The sequence below is a fragment of the Idiotropiscis lumnitzeri genome, chromosome 1 (assembly GCF_059441095.1).
Source record: "Idiotropiscis lumnitzeri isolate Australia: NSW breed Sydney's pygmy pipehorse chromosome 1, RoL_Ilum_1.0, whole genome shotgun sequence".
Classification (NCBI taxonomy): Eukaryota; Metazoa; Chordata; class Actinopteri; order Syngnathiformes; family Syngnathidae; genus Idiotropiscis; species Idiotropiscis lumnitzeri.
The window spans coordinates 16,219,060-16,239,753 of record NC_142391.1 but is presented as its reverse complement, the minus strand read 5'-3'; the positions used below and the strand labels follow the sequence as shown (position 1 = coordinate 16,239,753).

General features: G+C 41.6%; 1 protein-coding gene across 6 annotated transcripts in view; it reads right to left on the bottom strand.

Moving 5' to 3' along the window:
• Nucleotides 1-20,694, bottom strand: part of myt1lb (myelin transcription factor 1-like, b) — a 105,780-nt gene that overhangs the window by 40,419 nt on the left and 44,667 nt on the right. For all 6 annotated transcript variants that reach the window (XM_088288904.1, XM_088288648.1, XM_088288844.1 and 3 more), the window contains one exon: nt 1,260-1,669. In XM_088288904.1, coding sequence (XP_088145030.1) covers nt 1,260-1,669 — 410 coding nt within the window. The remainder of the gene's footprint in view (nt 1-1,259; nt 1,670-20,694) is intronic.

The following is a 20,694-nucleotide window of genomic DNA, read 5'->3' as shown; positions in this document are numbered from 1 at the left end:
GGGTTGAAGTTACGACAGCAAAGAGAGGAAGTGATTAGTACGTCTGACTCACAGTTAGGAAATCTGGGTTTGTGTCTGTGTTGAAACATCTCTGTTCCGAGTTTGTATATTCTCACAACACTCATGTGAGGTAACAGCTTCCTCCATCATTCCAAAGACACGCACTTTGGAATAAGTGAATACGCTCTAAGACAGGTGGCAAACACCAGACCCAGGGGTCAAGATTTACCACGCCACATCATTTTATGTGGCCTGCAAATCATGTCCTTCATTTCTTGCTAAAATCTGTCCCGGAACCGAAAATTGTATTTATTTTGAATATCAATGTGATATTGTAAGTGTTTTTGCTTGCAAACATGTTTTTAAAATTATTGTTGTATTCTGATTTCTGATTAAACACCAGTTTCTTGACTTTTGATGTCAAAATTAATTAACCATCAAATTGTTGGATCTACAGTATATAACCACGTTCTTATGAACTCCAAAGTTGTCCACCGATGCAAAGTGTAACTATGAATAATTATTTGTCGATATACAGTATGCTCCCCTCAAAAAAACAAAACAAAACTAAAGCACATGCATTGTCTCTAGTTACCTGCGACCCTTGAAGGACAAGCAGTGTAGAAAAAGGAGGGATGGATTTATTCCCGCTCTGTTGTGTGTCAACAGCTCTAATATTGATACAATTCAATATTGATGAAGGGAAATCATTGAGACCCAATTCTTTTGGCAGTTGAGCAAGATTCCTCGCCTTGAGCAATTCCGAGACTGGTTTCAACGTGAAGATTAGCCATTTAATTCAGATAAACTTGTGAAAGCGGTCCAAGTTAATTTGGTTTAAGATACATTCTTTATATTGGAGGGAAACAAATGAAGGTTCTCAAACTGCTGCCATTGCCTTAATAGAGTGGAATAAAAGCTTTGAAAATGCTTGAAATACAGAAAGTAAAATTTGTAAATGAATTAATGAATGAATCCAATAAAGCAAAGTCTCAAAGGACTACGCGATCACAGACATGTTGTTCTTCCAGAATGTTGCTACTGATCTCATTCCTCATTCGAATGCAAAACACAATGTTTGAACATCATGTCGACCAGCCCCAAATACTTCACACAGCCCATCAAATATGTAAATACAAGCATGAATATGCAAAGGATGCACACGAGGAACTTTAAAAAAAAAAAAAAAAAAAAAAAAAATCATGATAATGAAATTCCGGCATCGTTTTCGGATGTCAATTGCAATTTACAGGACTCACCTTGCCCTTGCTCCCCTTCCACCTCTTCCCCCTCTTCATAGTCCTCCACCGCCACTGTCTCCTCCTCTTCCTCCTCCTCCTCCACCCGCTCCTCCTCTTCTTCTTCGTCTTCTTCCTCCACATCTACGTCTTCCTCACCCTCCTCTCGCCCCATCTCGCCTTCCTCATGCTCCATTTGCTCTTCGTTGTAGTCCATATAGCCTTCAACCTCCTCCACCTCCCCCTCCTCCTCGAGCGCTCCATCCTCTTCCTCCTCTCTGTCGTCCATCTCCTCCGTTCCATCCGTCTCGTAGCACTCCTCCATTGTGGAGTTGTCCATGTCGTCTAGGTAGGTGCTCCTTTTGGGGGAGGTCTCCAACGTTTGTCTGTCTAGACTCTTTCTCTTCTTGGCCACAGGGCATCCATACACACTGCATGGGAGAGATAAGGGAGAGCCGCCATTAGCGCTTAGCCTCACCTGGACAGAAATGTTCACTTTCTCTGCAGGGAGTCTCTTTGTTCAGGAGCTATGTTAAGCAAACTACAGCAAGCAGTTATTACAGAAAGAAAAGCATTCATATAAATATTTTGCTACCTCAATTAGATAGGAGCAATTCACACCGAAATTCAGTAAACAGTTACATGTTGATGTGATTCGAAACTGAACAGAGGTTTAGCTCCTTTTTTTGCAGGTTAAACCAATTTGTTCTTCAGGCGAAACAAAATCACTCTGTATGCTCTGCAAACACGTTGTAGCAGACTGACATGCCTTTGTTCTGACATGAACCCAGCACATCAAAAGACAACTGCCGGTCGGGGATTGCGATAAAAAGGGGAAAAGACAACATGAAGTCTGATTAATTGAATCGTGGCAAGGCGTGTATGATTTTAATACATTCCTCTAAGACAACCATTTTTTGTAAGAGGAAAACAAATTCAAATCAGATCATGTGTGTGATCGTTTGTTGTGGCTATCGACCACACCGGCTTTATCTCTTCTGAATTCCCCAAGCTCAACGCAGCTACCTGACCAACGTGTATGTGAGCATGGCATTTGTTTTTGTACTTTGACTAAGAATGTGTGGCTGTGCGCACAAATCTGGCACATTTGAACAAAAGCAACCCACACATTCAGAATTATGATGAGCCCTGAGTGTTTTGGCCATCAAATAAAGCCCCTTTCCAAGCTTGGAGCTAAACACGTTTTGGGCACGTTCACTCGGCTGTGAAATATCCCTGGGCTGCTATTTTACAAACACTCACACAACCTCTGGATATTTCCCTTGGCCCGGCTCTACTTTTACACACAAAAAAATGTCTTGACTGAGTGACTGCACAAGCTTGTGTACTGTATGTGTGAAATACAGTGATGATATAAATAGTTTCGGGGAAATTTATGTCTGGTGCTTTAGTCGAGGAGAAATTCCCCAAGTTTGCTCTAATTCCGTAACAAATTGCCACAGTACAGTTTGGATTGGAAAGGATTGATCAGGCTCGCAGTGATGTCTTTATTAAAAAGCAATCGGCACACTGGGGGGGCAAAAAAGGAAGGCTAATTGAAGTCCCTGAATTGTTCCTAGGAGCATTTGTGTGGGTGTTCAGCATCACGCCTCAAGTCTGCTGGGATAAACTCCAGCTCATCTGTAATCCTGAGGTCGAGCAGTCAAGAAAATAGATGGATTGACTTTTCACTCAACCGGCAACGTCTTTCAAAAGTGTCCTTTTGAAATGCCATGCATGGGACAGGACGTGGCTATGTTTACCCTTTTTTTACCACTTGTTATAAAAGTATCACAATTCCAGGGTGTAGAGTTCCGCCAGTTTAAGGCAAGCTTCAGAAAACAGGTGAGCTGTGATTAGTTGTTACCTGAGCTCTGAGCAAGTGTGATGTCATATTCAGTTGAAAGAGGTTACAAAATATCTTTGCCCTGAGATGGCAAAAAACGTGTGGATTTTGCGGCACAAATGCAAGAATAATCAAAATGCCGTGTTTAGACTAGTGGGGGGGCATACACGTTTAAGACTTCTAAAAGACATTTTTCATGCCAATTAAAGGCTTGTATTTAGTTTCATGGGTTGAATGCCTGTTCAGACTTTTTAAGGATCTGCGGAAACGCAACCAATCGAGTGTTCCATCCTCTCCCTTCCCTTGCTCCCTTTTCTTGGATGTCCATCAGTCAGTCAGCGGCCATACTGCCTTGCAGGCTCAATCTCACCCTGCCCAGGGATTCCTTAATGGTCTGACCCCCTGGCCTCTTCTGCAACCAGGGGCCCTATTTCATTAATCCAAACCCACATAGAAACTCATTCCCTGTCTGACAGCCAGGCCTCTGCCCCAGGGCTGCATGAGGGTCTATGAGGCAGCGCGTGTGTGTGTGAGCATGCATGTGTGCGGTGAGTAAGCTGCAGCACTGTGATCAATAGTCTTTTCAGCCAAACACCTGAAAATCACATTAAAATGCCACTCATTGCAGATCCTCCGTACCAGGACCCTCAAGATAAATCGAGGGCAGGACCCGGTAGGTTAGCTGCTGCCAAGTCCGGAGAGGGGAGAAGGTGAGAGGGATGGACTAGTGGAATCTGAATGTGCTGTACGTATTCCACCAAAATTCTAAAATAAGCACAGAGGTGCAGGGTACGAATCCGGCTCCGGCCTTCCTGAGTGGAGTTTGCATGTTCTCGTTGTGCCTGTGTGGGTTTCCTCCCACATTCCAAAAACATGCTTGGTAGGTTAATGGAACACTCTAAATTGCCCTCGGTCTGATTGTGGGCGTGTCTGGTTGTATGTCTCTGTGTGCCCTGCGATTGGCTGGCACCCGGTTCAGGGTGTACCCTGCCCATTGCCCGAAGACAGCTGGGATAGGCTCTATCACACCCGCAGCTGAAGTGAGGAGAAGCGGCTTAGATAATGGATGGATGGATCTAGTTTGTCATTGGTGCGAATGATAATAAAACAACCTTAAAGCCAAGCATAGTTTTGTGTGAATATAATTATGCTCCTTAACTACGCAAAACAAATATATCGGCATTTTTGGGAATTCAGTATTTGGACATTGAGTTTTTCCACATGTTCAGTGTTCCAATATTTGGGCTTAACATTTGTACATACAAAAATGTTTTTCAACGAACATGATGTAAACAGTATAATACATCTCTGCTTGATATTCAACCTACATCAACTCCCCAACATTCATATAAATCGTCAAATGATCCAGCTCCATTTGAAAATCTCATGTAAATGATTTTTAATCCCGCTGCGTTGCCTACAGGACATTTTGGGTCTCAGGCGTCCTTATGTCCCTGAGCTGTCAGCTTGCTATGAAACGGGGGGAGAAATATTTACCCCAAAGCTCCCAAACCCCACTGATGACTAAACAACAGGAAGCCTCCACAGCTCCATCCCACGTTCGCTGATGCTGTCATTGTGTGACCTTGGATGCAACATTCTCCATCGCAGCTACATCTCAGCCCACTCACACCACTTGGTGAGAAAATTATTCAGTTGTATTTAAAGCAATAATACGTATAAAATGTATGCATCAGAGAGTGATTTTAGATAACATAACACAACACAATATGTTTTTCCACAATGACTGGGATTTTAGAAAACGCACAGTAGCCACTTGATTTAAGGACCCAGAACCCACAGATTCCGGATTTAATGGACAGAAAATATTGTCCATTCCACGCAGAATGTTTTTACGTAGTGCAGCTGTGAAAGCCTATTAGTTCCAGAATTGGCTGCAATCAACTTACAGAGACTGGTACATGCTTTTCTGGGTTGTGCCGTTGTTGTCACAGATATATAGTACAGACTAGAGCAAGATAAGAGACATGCATATGTGGCGGCCATGTTGGCAGGGGCGACTGTCACCTCAAAAGAATGAAAGCAAGGATATTAGCTTAGCATCTTGCAGCTGAAGAGGAGCGTGTCATATTCAGCTTTATGACTGTTTAACGGAGTGAGCGCTTGTCATTTAGTACGTGTACATGTTTCGCAGATGATTTTTGGTGCAGTGCACAATTGTGTTATTTTTTTAATTATTTTTTTTGTTTTGTTTTGTTTGTCAAATCCTTATGTATTTTTAAACTGTCGTGAAGATATCATCTGACTTTATTTTGCTTTGCAGCCCATTGAGGGAGAAAAGTTGAGGCTTGTTGAGCCCTTACTGATGCAACAAAGCCATTAAAAAATATCAATTTATTTTTTTGGACCCGATTTTGGCACAAAAGTAGCACGCCTGAATTACATGTGGCCTCTGTTGGTAAAATATTTTACATCTCTACTGCTTCAAGGCTTTGCAACTACACCAACGAACAATGTTGATAGGCAAGTTTGATTAAAAATCACAAATCTAACCAACACCCCGTCACTCTTGCTCTAAGTGTCCCTAAAAATTGTGTCCCCTGGGAAATCCTCAAGGAGGACTGTGCGGGAGACGGAGCAATCAAAGAGGAAAAGGGCTTCACATTGCAAAAAGACCACTTCATATTTTATGGAGTGGCTACCCTCAGCATTATGGGATGGAACAAATTCTATTACACTTTGAGGAAAGTGGCCCTTACATGCAGAAATAACACTTCAAGAGAGGGAAGCCCATTTGTGGAGCCTTAATGTGAGACAGGAGAGGGGTGGGGGGGCGAGAGGCAAGAGACGGAGGGCTCCCGTTTGGCTAATTTTGGGTGAAAGCTGAGCGACTGCTGGAATGCGACAGCGTTGCATGGCACCTTTATTAGCAGTCATATTAGCGACTCTTCTCAGCAGGGGCAAAAGCTTTAGCCAGTCATTAGCATCACATGCTATTTGTCTCGATGACACAAGGATGAGGCTGCCTCTTCCCCCTTCTCCACTTCTCACTGCAGATTTTTCCTCTATAATCCACCTCTCCTGTCACCCAACTTTCTCACACCACATTTCTCCGCCTTCCTTCACCGCACCTGCTCCCTTCCCTCCATTGCATTTGCGCCTGGAAATATTTAAGAGCATATACACTATATATCGCCCAAATCTTATCTCTTCCACAATCCCTGCTCATTGTTGTTTCTCCATTGACGAGAGATGCAGGGAAAGCAGCACCTCTGGTTGGGGCTTCTATCCAGCAGCAGGATCTATAGACACGTGTGGCAGAGCACCGTCTCCATGGTGATAGCCTCCAGAAATCCATGAGGGATTGGCTATCCTCACTGGCTGACTGTGAGGGAAGCCAGTGCCTTATAAAAAATGGGATCTGTAGTCAGACAAGCAAGGATAGACCTAGAGAATATTTCTTTCTGTGTTTGGGTGCAGAAATTGGGAAGGTCAAGGAAAATATTTGCTGAAATTGGCACACATTGCATTGTCATTACTACTGACTAAATTACTGTTGTTTAAACTGCATGCCATATTACATTTGGTGTGAATACAGTTTAAATATTAGCCATTTTATGAATATCAATATTATTATTACAATATTATTATATAGTATTATAATGTTCTACTTCTTTTTGTTCACCTTTAGGGCCATCCAAACCCCTGCACTGTATCCTGGGCACTAATTGCCCCCCTGCTCCAGTATGTGCCACAACCATGTGTGTTTGCTGTGTTCACTTTTGTGATGGGTTAAATGCAGAGGAGAAATTCTATACCAATTTATATAATTCATGGTAATAAAAATGAGAGTTTTTCCTTCTAATCTACCATCATATCTGAGGCCTACTGACAATCTTTCCGATACTGAATGAATTGTAACCTTCGCGACCCAGCAGGGAGTTGAGCAAAGAGGAGCGCACCTGTGAGCATCTGGCAGTCATCCCTCAGTTATTAGCCATGTGGCCAGGATGGCATCAGATCATTCCTTTGTCTTTGGGCTTTTTTATACTCTCGCATGCGAGTGAAACTGCAACTCATTTTCAAAACAACGCATATGGGTTGCGCGCCATTATAAAGACAAACTCCGCCGATTCTCGCAAAAGAGCATTTAATCAATATCTATCAGAATTTTCTCCAGATTATTTGGGGTTTGTAAAAAAACAAAAAAACAACGCACTTCTTACAGTAACGTGAGAGAGAGCACTAAATAGTGGAGGAGATTAAGATTAGAGTATTTCCTTCTATAGATCATCTGGGGGAATGTGAGCTTCCTCACCAATAGGCAAACTTCTGGTTCTAAGAAACTAAGTACTACAGGCAGTGTGAGTGACGCCTTGCAAGCTGAGATCGCGAGATTTCAATTTCATCGTCCCAACTCTGTCATACAGGTCAATGGAGACTTCAGTGTCTCGTTTACTAACAACTTCACACAACATATTAGACTGTGAAACGAGAACAAGGATCATCTTCGAATTGTTGAGCATACATGCTTTTTCTCACTGCATTAACCCATCACAGTTGTGGACACAGCAAGCACACTCTTTTTTAGAGGCACAGACTGGAGCAAGGGGCTACTTAAGCACCAGGGGAGCCGCTCAGGGTATTGTTGTTTTGCTCAAGGACACCACAGCCGTGGGTTCGGGGGATGGAGGATGGTCTGTTGCCGCATCCTCTCAAGCAGATGTTTTTCTTTTTTGCCCATATTGTTGTGTGACTTCCACCATGGTCTTCACGGTGCTCGGAGACAACCTCAACTACAAATATCTTGAATAAATTCAACACATTTAAAGTTATACACATATTTAGTAAAACATATTCTACAGGCTTATTTCTTTTGTAATTTATTCAGTAATGTCTGTTAAGTGTTGCCCCTTTTTATTTTCACATTTAGGGTTAATCATCAGTAAAATAATGGCAATCTAAGTGATGAAGCTTTGGTAACACGACTTTGTGGGACTGTGTGTGTGTGTCTGACAGAGAGAGAGAGAGAGAGAGAGAGAGAGAGAGAGAGAGAGCGACAGCAAGAACGAGCGAGAGAGCAGAGCGGATCATTTCAAAGCTGTCAGGCTTCTCCCGCAAGCTGGAGAGAACAAAAGACAGAGTCTTGGTGCAGGAGGCTCAGCACAAGGCAGACGACTGCAATTTGGGGCGTTTTCTGGCGGCTCAGGCTCCAGCTCACATCTCAGCCACCATGGCTCGCCTGTCAGCTCCGACTAAAACTTGTTAAATATTAAGGTTCTAGCTGCGGTGCCTAAATAATCCCTCTTCAATGCAATTTAATAGACGTATGCAAGCTCTCCCCACATGTCCACCTGGGTCTTAACAATTCAAGCATTGTTTAATTATAGTCTCCTCATGTTTGGAAAGACAACAAACAACTGAGATGACTTGACTACAACGGTTTTTATGTTGAACACAGCGTGTGCGACGTACGTAGCAGAGAGGAATCAGAACCAAGCAGCAGGCTGTTCAGCTCGGCGGTTCGATAAGCCTGTTGTTCTCATTCAATAGCACATCTCCAACATTTGTAGCCTGCAGCTAATGAGCCCCGTCTCAGCTTTAGGAAAACACTCTCGCTTCTTGCTACACCTCTTTTTATCCATGTCGCTGCAAGTGTCCTCAAAGCATACTGGCTGCCCAGTTTGAACCGCTAAGTCAGAACATAAGCGACAGTACAGTGGCAAGCAATGACTCTAGAGGGGCAAGTCGCTCAATCCATGCAGGTAACTTTCTACGTTTCATTCTTTCTTCCTGCACCACTCAGAAAGCCTCAGCCTCTTTCCCTTATTTATTTTTTTTCCGACATCACACTTGGTGGTAAACGCCTCCTCACAGGCTGTTTGTGTACCTTGCTGATACTATTCCCATTAAGGCGCTGCAGTTTAATGGATGGGCGATATAGCGACTGGCGAGGCTTCTTCTTGGGATGAAGCAGAGGCCATAAAAGACGGGATGAGACAGATTTGGGACTCCTCAAGTGGGGCATTGTTTTAGTTTTGCAGCAGCTCTTAAAGAGGACTATAGATTGCATTATATCATTTGAAGGAGGGGGAAATGTTTTAATGTCAAGCCAATGCAATCCTATTAACACAACTGGACAAATCAGAATGTGCATTGTTGACCTTTGCCAGTGTATGATCACTAACAAAAAAGCAAACTCTTACAACGGTTGCACAGTTGCAAGCCCAGCTGTGACATATCAAGCAAGATCGCATGAATTGCGTGATATTTTGACGAAAATCTATTGTGATTAACAGTTTTAGGCAAATTACTTCGGAAACTATAGTATCATGTACAAACTTATATTTGTTTATAACAGAGTTTTACTTACTGACGGCTAGTTTACATATATCATGAAATAATATGAATAAATAATGAAGTCCTCCGCAGAACCATTTTGACAAATTTGCGGCCAAAGAAATACTATGAGCAGGACATGATTCGAAAACACACAATTGTCAACAAAGTCTTTCTTTATAAGAATCTGACAGTCAGTATGCCACAGGTTTTGCTCACACTATAGTCAATTGTTTGACCAAAAGTGCTTGGGTCTCTGGAGTGCCTTCCCAGAAATCACTCCAAGAGCAAGCAAGAGTTCAGGTGGAGGATGATCTCTTGCTTTCGCAGCATCTCATAATATTGCCAATACCTTCAGAAAAAGTTGCGAGGATTGTTGCACATTGCTTTAAAAAAAATACTAGAAGTGATCGGAAAAGTTGGTAAATATAGCAACTAAATTGCAAAGTTAGCAGTGACCAGCCGCTGTGTGAGTGTCTTAGCTCCACTCGAGTTGTCATGGCAACAAAAGCCTTCTGCACCTTTTGCATTTGACAAAAAAATCAATGACATGAACCAGAATGTGAAATAGGGATGTTTAAGTGTATTGTAATTATTCATCCATTGAGAAGTTTGGCCATGTCAAGACCACTACATGGTGTTGTAAATTGTGTTTAAATCAATGAACGAATGAATGAATGAATACATAAATAAAGTAGTGTGTCTCCAGAAGGATAGACGTAATATCCAGCAACAAGTGTATCCTATGTCCGGATCCTCACAAAATATTTGTGCTTGGATTGGATGAACAAAGCCAATTATATAAATCCTTCAATATGCAATGAGAGTCGTACAGAATGGATCTCCAGTGCTTCAGTGAAATGTGTTTACGGTGCATGTGTACCACTCACACACCTTTTGCATAATTTGGTAGTAGAGTTCTCGAGCACGAGTAAAGCTCATTGGGCAGCCGACTGGTGTGGCGTGTAATTCAGCTATCTGTCATCCTGCAGCTTCACTCCTGGATTAGCCAGGTAAGGAGTCTCTCTACCACAGTAATGACTTCAATCAATCATGCAACTCAAACACGCGCACGCACGCACACACACACGCACGCCCACAAGGGAGCAAGTTAGCTGCTTGCCCAAAAGCCATTCTCGGAAGACTACATCCGCCAGCTCGTCCATTCGTCTAAACAAATGTCACAGCAGTTGTTTGCCTATACGAGGTAACGGAGAGAAACATATGGGAATAAATTAAGATAATGTAATATTAAATTATTAGACTGGGCACAAATGTGATTTCAAAGTTATGATTATCATTATATTTCATTCTTGTCTTTCTTATTCTTACACCTTTGGTATAACATAGGTACCATTTTGGTTCAAAACAAATTAGATTTATAATTTCCTGACAATTGCCTAATTTATTAACATCAAATTAGCATAATTCAATAATTAATACAATGGTGTGAAAATGGAGGGAGGCGAAGGGGCAGCAACCCTCAGCATCAAACTTAGGTGGGAAACCAAACAACGGTCGATGGGTTGAGTCTCAGACGGACATAAACCATGTGCACTGCCAACCCATACATTGTTGACAGTTGGTTAGATGTTGCCGTTAATGGCTTGTGGCAAATGGGTCATGTGATGTTCCTTTGAGTGCTGAGATTTCCAAGTTTATAAACACAACAAACGGTACCACATGCGCTATTGCTGTTCAATGTGAAACAAGGTTTTTCATAAATGTGAGTTCGCTGACTAATGCCGACGTAATCCACAGCAGACACTACAATGTCAGCGGACCACCACAGGACATTGCGTGTAGCGTTCCATCAGAGGCACAGCGTAGCCTGCGTGTGCTAACTCAAGTGAGCTTCCAGGCACGACTGTCCCGAAATCAGAAATTAAATCGCACATCAGCTGCTACGTGCTTCATTTCAAGGGTGCCCGTTTATCACCGCTGTGTTGCTATAAAAGGCAGGTTTACATTGCATTAAGTCATTTTGTGAAATCTCCCACTTTCTGAATTTGTTGATAACGCCATGAAACTATACTACCCATTGCATCCCGGATGACCCGGATTACGCTTTGCAGACCAGTTGTGTGTTTAGTTTATTCACAACAAAGACATGAAAGAGTGGCTCTGGTTAATATGACATTTCTTCTTTTATTCTTTACATCTTAGATTTTTGATGTATCTTTACATCTCTACAGGTTATAATCAGATTTTAACTGATTTATTTTTTGGTGACAACATAATGATGTGATATAACTCTATTTTGGAGTGTATGAGCAGACTGTAAAACAAATACTGTGTAGAATGAATGTTTAACTTTCAGCTGAATTACGTTTACAGTATCTCGTGTGCGTGTGTGTGTGTGTGTGTGTGTCCATGTCTAATTTCAATGCTGGGCTGCGAACCTCCTCTCTGGGCTCTGTTTACTAGGCACCACTCCCCGGCAGAGGACCAAGGCTTTTTGACATTGATGCAATTTAGTTGGCAGCAGCATGAGGACAGGTCTGGGGCAGAGGGTTTTGGGAGGTCCGAGGGTCGCAGGTCGGGATCTGGAAAAGCCTTGGGCATGCCCTAAGCACCAGCCCACCCCCCACGCCTAAATCCCTCCATCCCCGCCCTTGTGCCTGGATCCCCCTGGCACGCTCCACACTCACAGCACATGATCTGTTATTCCCTCTGATGTATCTCCTCGGGGAGGCGCTAAGAAAAAAAAAATAGAAAGGTTTGGGGAAAAAAAAAGCACAAACACCACCTGTTTATCTGACGCCAGTTAGTGTCAGGAAGGTAGGCTTGTCAAAATACGCAGAAGGACGTTGTGGCTCTAATTTTGAAAAGCATCCAAATTATATTATTTGATTGCAGTAAAGGCTTATGCTGGAAGTACAGCATAAGAAAGATGACCTTGATACAGGTATATTAATTTTCAACAATAAAAGTGTGGCTTTGAAATAGTCTCTGTTCTGCTGGCATGAGCGATCACATCTATTATATCGTGAACCCAATCACTTCTCAGCTTCATCATATTGTCGACATTGTAACTATAGTATCGCACTTAAGATGGAAGTACGCCAAGGTAGTGACAGAAATGACGGATCCAACCTACACACTTTTAGACATATAAAACATTCCTATTAAATATGGAAATTTACATTTGGGTGACAGATACCACACAGAGGGCGGTTGATGGCATAGAAGTGTTTATTTGGCAGAGGAAGTGGCACATTTTGATTAATGCGACCTTATCTGGGTCTGCACATGGAGACAGAGGAGAGCTTGATGGGGGCGGATGGTTGCCTCTTTCCCTCGTCTCCATCCTCTGTTTGGAATGGGTTTACTCACGTGCTCTGCCTTTGTGACTCCTCTCTATTTGAGCCTCTTTTTTTTTTGTGTGTATTCACACATACAGTCTGACCACATTATGATCGCCTTCATAATGACCTAAAATCCAAAACAACGGTATACAATTGACCTTCCGGCAATTGTGACATTACCCTTTGGCCTACTCACATTTTTCTTTCATGTGGCGAAAAAAAACAATTTTTCTCTTTTTCATGTTTACAGCATGTGCTGTACATTTGGAGAACCAGGGGCGTCACTAGATTTTATGGCTGGGAGAGAAAGATGGGGTTTAGCGTTAGCCCCCAAGGGAGGGATGCACAGGATGTGAGTGAGTGCAGCATGCAAGAACATTTTGCAAGCAGCTAACTATGCTTGCTAATATTATGACCAAGTTTAAAGTCAAAATAAGAATTGTAGTCAGCGCTTTGATACAGTACACAAATACAGGATGAATGTGTTCAGCATTGACCACACAAAAAAACGTTACAGTGCATGCAAAAGTGTATGCAAAAAAATGTTCACTTTGCTGCCACAAAGTAAGCCAAGCCCATCATCTGCAATTACGTGACTCAGTGCATTGAGGCTAATGACATGACTCGAGCTCACAACACATTAACTGGTGGCTCAGAGATACTTTTGAAGTCGCACAGATTACATTTTGACGCCTATGTGTATGAATGGTTGAACAAAAACACGTTTAAATTGAATAATAAGCAAAATAGTAAAGTAGCAGTCTTCAAAATGTCTTTTTTTTTCTGAGAGGGAAAACAATGTTTTTGACCAAAATAAAAATCTGGTATGCTGCAGAAAAGCACATCAGGAGGACTCAAAGTGGCCTGTTCTTTTCACAAACTGAAGCTATAAAACCAAATAGTGAATGTTTAATTTAATTGTTTAATTTGAGTAGACAAGAGCCAGGATAAGAATACAGAGAAATACAATTTAATACAATTTGCATGGAAGATGAAGTGTTCAGGTATTTGTCCTTAAGCGAGGTCAAGTATACAAACACCAAGAGGCATTTAGCATATGGCTCGTGCTACGAGCAACGCCCACCTCTCAGCTTGGATATTTACAAGCTCTAATGCCCATGTGATCCAAATGAAAAAAAAAAAGCATTAAGATTAACATATTCTGATATAGTAATGAAGTATCAACAGTTACTTTCAGATGACAGTAACCAGTCGTAAATTTTGTAAGCAGCTCACCCAAAACTGTTTCATGAAACTTCAGATAAATCTGTCAGATTTGCTTTGTCACCCCAGCCCACTCTTTATCTTTAAATACCTCTTTCTTCTTTCTCCCACGGAGGAATTTACTGCGCTTGTTTTTGTTAAAATGTTAATGTCACTATCTTTTTATTTCCAAATAATCCTTTATATGGCTATAATCCATCCTCGCCTTCTGAGCCAGAAAGTGAGGTGTAACGACGTCTCGCCCTCGCATCGTCACCACCTGGCCCACTTCCAATGCTTTTAGTGAGAGCTATCTGTCAAGCCATGAATAATACAGGCCCACCGCTGGCAGGCACTAGCTGGCTAGCTAGCTATGTGGAATCAAAATGAGGCCCACGGCAGGAAGGGAACACTTGACTTTTAGCTCGCGTCTGTGCTGTCCCTATGAAGACAGGCAATTACTCAGCCCACAGCCTCAGCTGCAGATGTGGCGACCATAAAGCACCTGCCTGAATACAAGCATGCACGCATCTACACACACGTACACACATTGTATGCGTAAGTGGACATGAATACACGACAGAGCTCCTGATCCAAAATTGTGCATATGTTGAGTGGAGGGAAAATGTATTATGGAAAATGATGCACATGAAAAAGGATGGAGAAGGAAAACCTACTCCAGTCAGTCAAGTAAATCAAGCGTTAAGGAGTCCAAGCATCATATTGCACTTTGCATAAATATTAGCCGTACATCTTTATTACATCATCTCAGAACATAACACCGTGCTCAAGTTACCACTGAGCCTTGCAAACCAACAACTGCTGGAGAGTGGTGCTTGTGGGCACAACTAAATGTACTGGGGAAGTTTGGAGAATTGCTTCGAAGAATAATGCCCGACTCCATTTAGATCATATTCATGGATCAACGAAAGCTATTAGTACAGTCTTTGATTTAAAATACACTTCATATTTCGTGGTTTTACATTAATTCCAAGATATTATTCAAGTAAATACCTGCTACAAGCTTCACAAAAAAATAGTAGTTGAAAAATGTGATTAATCACAATTAATTAGTTTATATATATATATATATATATATATATATATATATATATATATAAAAGAGAGAGAGAGAAAGAGAGAAACTGAACAAAAAATATTCCATTGAATTGATCAAATAGGCACTGTTGGTCAGCAATTGGAGCGGTATTTATAACTTGTGATATTTAGTCACTGCCAAATTATACAGGCATTAGCAGTCTTTTTTTCCATTGTTTGTTTACGATGCACATCTACAAGTGTGAGGAAGGACTCCGCTTCAGACAAGTTCTGCATTCCAAGACAAAAAAAAAAAAGAGAAGAAGAGAAACAAGCACAGGGCTCACACTAATTAAAACAACTACATTTCTCATAATGGTGAGTTGGATGATTAATCATTTGTTCTGAACTGCTTCACTGCCAGTGGGTCAAAATATGTTGGGACAGTTGGGACTGCTGATCAATAACATGGTAGGCACACTCTCATTTTTAATTGATGGACCTCCAAACATCCATTCAGTTGAAAGCACTGTATTCTGACTATTAAAATTATTGGCTTTATTTTCTCCAGAATAAAAAAACAAACAAGATGCACTCCCATGTTCTCCTTCAAAGTGTAGCTGGAGTTGTGTGCATGTTCCAACTGGCCGGCCACACACAGCATCCACTAGTAGAAGGTATTTCTAAATCGAACTTGTGTCAGGGATTTCAATGACACGTGTCATATGAAAGAGGCCTGTTTCCATCATTTGAATCCAGCCTCAGTTGTCAGTAAATCGCACCTCTTTCATGTTTTCATGTTCATTCCCAGCTTTCGCGTGGTGGGTGTTTTTCAGAAGTCTGGATGAGGGAAAACATCTAAATGAAACATGCACAAGTCCAGGCGCGCAAAAAAGGACTTACGCCTTAAGAGTGGAAAGACACCCAATCCAAGTTGCTTGAAGTCAAGACGAAATTTACTACGGACAGTGATGACTTGGGTACCATGTCATCTGCAGGCATTCACTGTGCACTGTGATTTCTAAAGTCCAAAGTCAATGCAGCTGTTTGCCAGAGCTTGGGACACCCACTCCCACAAGTACACACATAAACACAAGCTTTATGGAGAGTGTGCTTGATTGACCCGGAAATTTCCAGGCCAGGACTGCAAAGAAATCTATGGCTGCTATCAAAGCAGTCTGGTCTTTCATAACGACCTCGGTATTCAGACTGCCTCCATGCCGCGCCACAATGAGGCAATAATTCATGCCAAAGGTGCTCCATCCAAGCGTTGAAGGCAAGTGAATGAACATACTTGTCAGAAGACCAAAAATTCTACATGAAAATGACTTTCAATCCACATTCTAAAAATTTATGTTAGGTTAATTGAAGACTAATTTGTCCTTAGTTGTGAATGTGAGTGTGAATGGCTGTCGCTATGTGACCAGCGACTGGCTGGCAACAAGTTCAGGTACAGGCACACCTGCAACCCTAATGAGGATACGTAGTATACAAAATGGTTGGATGGGTCGAAAAAGAATTGAAAGAAATCACTCGCAAACAATACTACATCGTGAGAGCGTGTAAAAATGTATCTTTCGCCAACTGTCACTCGGTCATTCTGTACTTAAGCCAGCTTCGAGCAATGTGGATCTATTAATCAAGAGTGCAGTTACTTCATCATCTCTTATCTGTTGATTAACAGCACACACGACGTCCACTTTTATCGCGCTTGTCCCACAGCTACGGCGGAACACGGTGAGGGCCATCACATGTATCAGGTGTACGACACACGTATGCTGCTGTAATTAGCTTTGCACCGAGGCATCCTTCGCTGGCTGCGTTAACCCATCCATCATTGCGTCTAATCATTCACTGGTAGAGTGTGGGATGTAATTACACGTTGCCAGGCAACGGCAGGCTTCACAGGTAAAAATAGTCACGTAGGATAAAGAAACACCTGCATATGTTTCACTTGTTAGGTGTGTGCGTGTGCGTTTGCATTCCGGCATGTATTGCGGTAATGAGATCTAGTTAGCAATTCTCAAGAGTGCCTTATTAACAAATAATAACAGCACTCCTTTCTTTTTTTGTGTTGTTTTTACCTCTTCTCCCATGTATTATTCACGCCTCACAGATTCACTCATGATTCATTTATAGCAGCGCCTTGTGGAATCTACAGTGCCACTCGTATCACCCAAAACAGCACATTTACATGCGTAAAAAAAAAAAAAAACAACAACAAAATATTGCATTTAACCAACTTTTACAAAGCGTGTGAATGCCTTAATCTGGCCATTTGAATTTTTAAAAACACATGCAGACTACTTGAAACCACATTCCCCTCGCAGGTATATGGTTGTCATTAATTGACTGATCGGCATCTCTAGTGAAATGACACACCTGAGCAAATCAGCAGGTCCATGTAGCAAAAATACAAAAAGTATTTTTACATGAACAAACTATTCTATTCAATTTGAGTAACAATACACAAAAAGTAATGTAAAGTGTTGTAGTAATTTAAAAGTGGGCCTTAAAAATGGTATTCCATTATATTACTTTTATTCAGTTATGAATGATCATACACAAAAATAACGCAACGTAGAAAATGTAACTTATATGCAACGGCTGAGCTGCGGACAGTTTTGTTTTTCGAAATCAAAGTAACCCATTACCATCTACTTATTCCCAATTAGGAGCTCTCTGATAAAGTCTGAAGTCGACACTCCCAGAACATTCTGGGATTTTCATTTGTCCAGCTTTGAGTTCCAGCTTGGAAGTAGCAAGTCGCATCAAACCATTAAATTAAAAAAACAACAAAAAAAAAAAAAACGACAGCTGAACGCATCATCATTGCCACCTAGAGTGATGAAAGCCAACCAAGGATGTCAGTCTAACTTACGCATGCAACGTGAGACAACAAGTAAAGGTAACAAACTATTTCAGTAACCTGGTTTGTTTAGTCACGTAAATGTAATCAATGACGTTAATCTGAGAATTTCTATTCACTGCAAGTTTTTTTTTTTTTTTTTTTTGAACTACCAGAGCAGAAGAAAATCAACAAGAAAAAAAATATAGCACGGCATAACAGTATTCTGAAACATTTTAGCTTGTTTGGCCGCATTCAGACATACTTTGAATGATATACATGAACTAGATATCTCGAATCTTGCTTGATCCTACAGTGGGGACAATTTCGCCATTCACCCCTCAACTACCCATGGCGAAACCAACGTGATGCCCTGAATACTTTAGCTTGAGTCTCACTCTTCTGAAATTGCCAGCTTGGAGAGAAGCACTCATCTGGGAATGCTGTTCTACATGTGAAGCAGGCTGTATGCGTGTGAAAGCTTCGGAGGTGTGTGCATGCGTGTGGGCATGTCTACATTTGCACACACAGAAAGAGCCTTGGAGGAAATGTGTGACCTGTGAAGGTGTGTGTGTGTGTGTGTGTGTGTGTGTGTTATGTGTGCAGTCAGTGTGCTGCCCTCTGCCTCTCTAACCCTCTCTGCTTCCAGGAGGAGAGCCTGTTCTGAAGGCCCTGCTCCAGTCAAGGGCTCTTCAAGCCGGGATGGCAGCACTTTAGCCAGATAGCGGTACACCTACAATGCACCACGCTCGGTGGCAAACACTCTGTGGACCATTCAGGGTGGAGTGATTAGCAAGTGATTTGGTCCAGCAAGCTGCCTCACCATGAAAAGAATATACTGTTCAAATCTTTACTCATAAGCATATATATCATTAGTGAATGTGTGAAAATGAAGTGGAAAAAAATATGGCTACCAAACAAGCGGTTGTAGGATCTTTGTATGCAAACTACAAAAGGTGTTACAGAGTTGTCAACCTCCGTTACTGCTTCACAATTTCCCGACAGAAAGGAAAGATGGACGAAAATTGCAAATTTACATTAATTTTGTGAATATTTTGAAACCAAGGGGACAGTCTAAATACGAGAGACAGAATACGGGATCAGCCCGACAGAAATTGTTCTGTCGTCGCTGTCACTTTTTAAATAGAGAAATGTTTCCTCGTATAAAAGTTACTGTTGCACGTCAAATGAGCAATTGATTATCTGATTGTTACATTGCTTTCAAATCACCGCACGCGTCATGTGATGCGGCATGGTTCAGTGGTACAATTGTCGTTTTCAACCAAGTGCTCGTGGGTTCGATCCCCCAGCCATGACCGTCTTGACGTATCCTTGAGCAAGATACTGAACCCCTACTTGCTCCTGATGTTTGGTCATCATCTGAGCGACAGCAGTGTGAAGCGCTTTGAGTAACCTTGATAGGTGTAAAGGCGCTATACAAGTCGAAAAACCTTTACCACCATGTGGTCCAAACAACACTTTTATTGAGCTCACAGCTTTCTTGATTGCATTCCACCACTTTGGAATATTGGTAGTCTAAAAAAAATGACCACATGGCCAGTGATATGCATGTTTCTTATTGTTACTGTATCCACAATATCAGAAGCGCTGACCTACATTTATAATGGTTTATTATTATCCTTTCATAGCATATGCCTTGCCGCCCAGGTTCCAGATATGTAACGGTCAGATTTTAGTGTTGCCATGTAAATACAACCTGCCCAAGGTCTTTGCAATTTAGACTGCTGGCGTCTAGGACATACCCACCCACAGAACGCACAATAACAAGAGCCGTTTCTTCTATCGACCCAATCAGATTTTAGATTCACCACTGCACCTTCACAAAAGCTCAGAGTGACGTCTGGATTTTTCCCGCCCCCTGACTGGTTGTGCTAAATAGCCTATTACGTTTACTACTCTGACTGGTTGAGTGAAATTTGCTTACCAAAGTTTTATTTAAAGGGGAGGAAGAATAAAAAAAAAAAAACATTTTAAATTTTTCAAGAAATTCTAGACATTGTAAGGATTAGTCAACTAACATCACTTCTGGGTGGCTTTTTGTCAACCCAGGAAAGGATCTTTGGGCATTTTTAGAGCAGCACACAGTACAGTATGAGTGCTACAGATAGCTGACACAGACTGGGCTAGTGGAGGTCTGCATCAGCATATCCAAAGCGGATGTTGCATATTTAAAATTTTTATGTTTCTGTCATGTTACAAGATGTATTGATTGCGATGATGATTTGTAGTGTAGAGGCTTAGAGTTGTCTGGAGGCGATGTATTGGACCATAAAGCTAAAGGACTTTTTTCTTTAGGAATAATGGTAAATGCCACTGTCTCTTCTTTAATGTTACATCTTCCTTACATAGCATTTTTGCACATTTTGTAGCGTGATAGTGTTATTAAAAGGAGGATTGCAGCACCTAAACTCACTGACCGTCATTTTGGTGCATATTAATTAAACGAAACAAATCCTTTGTAGCTTGGATGCCACTGCATCTAAAAAGGAATTCAGCAAGTATAAGTTTTGGGGTAAAAGGCATTCATTGTTATGATAAAACAAATACGCTAAAAGGACAAAAGCATTGGGACTCCGTACAAAGCAGGAACTAGACATTGAAGACAATGAAAAAGGTGCTGCTTTCACAAATCCGATTATGTTCCTCTCTATTGGTACATTAGCACAAGTTTGAATGCTTCTGTCTTAAGTACACTGTTGTGTGTTTTTCTGCGAGATGTCTGTCATCTGGAAAATAAAGACTCTCTGAGGATAACAAGAAAACATAATCAACTCAATGGAGATGACTTTTACAACAAGTCTCCTTTTAAACGTGTCGAGGTAAACGTGAATTCTGATGACTCTGGAAAAGGACCTTCGATGTGTGGTGAGGATTAGCTACATACGGCAACAG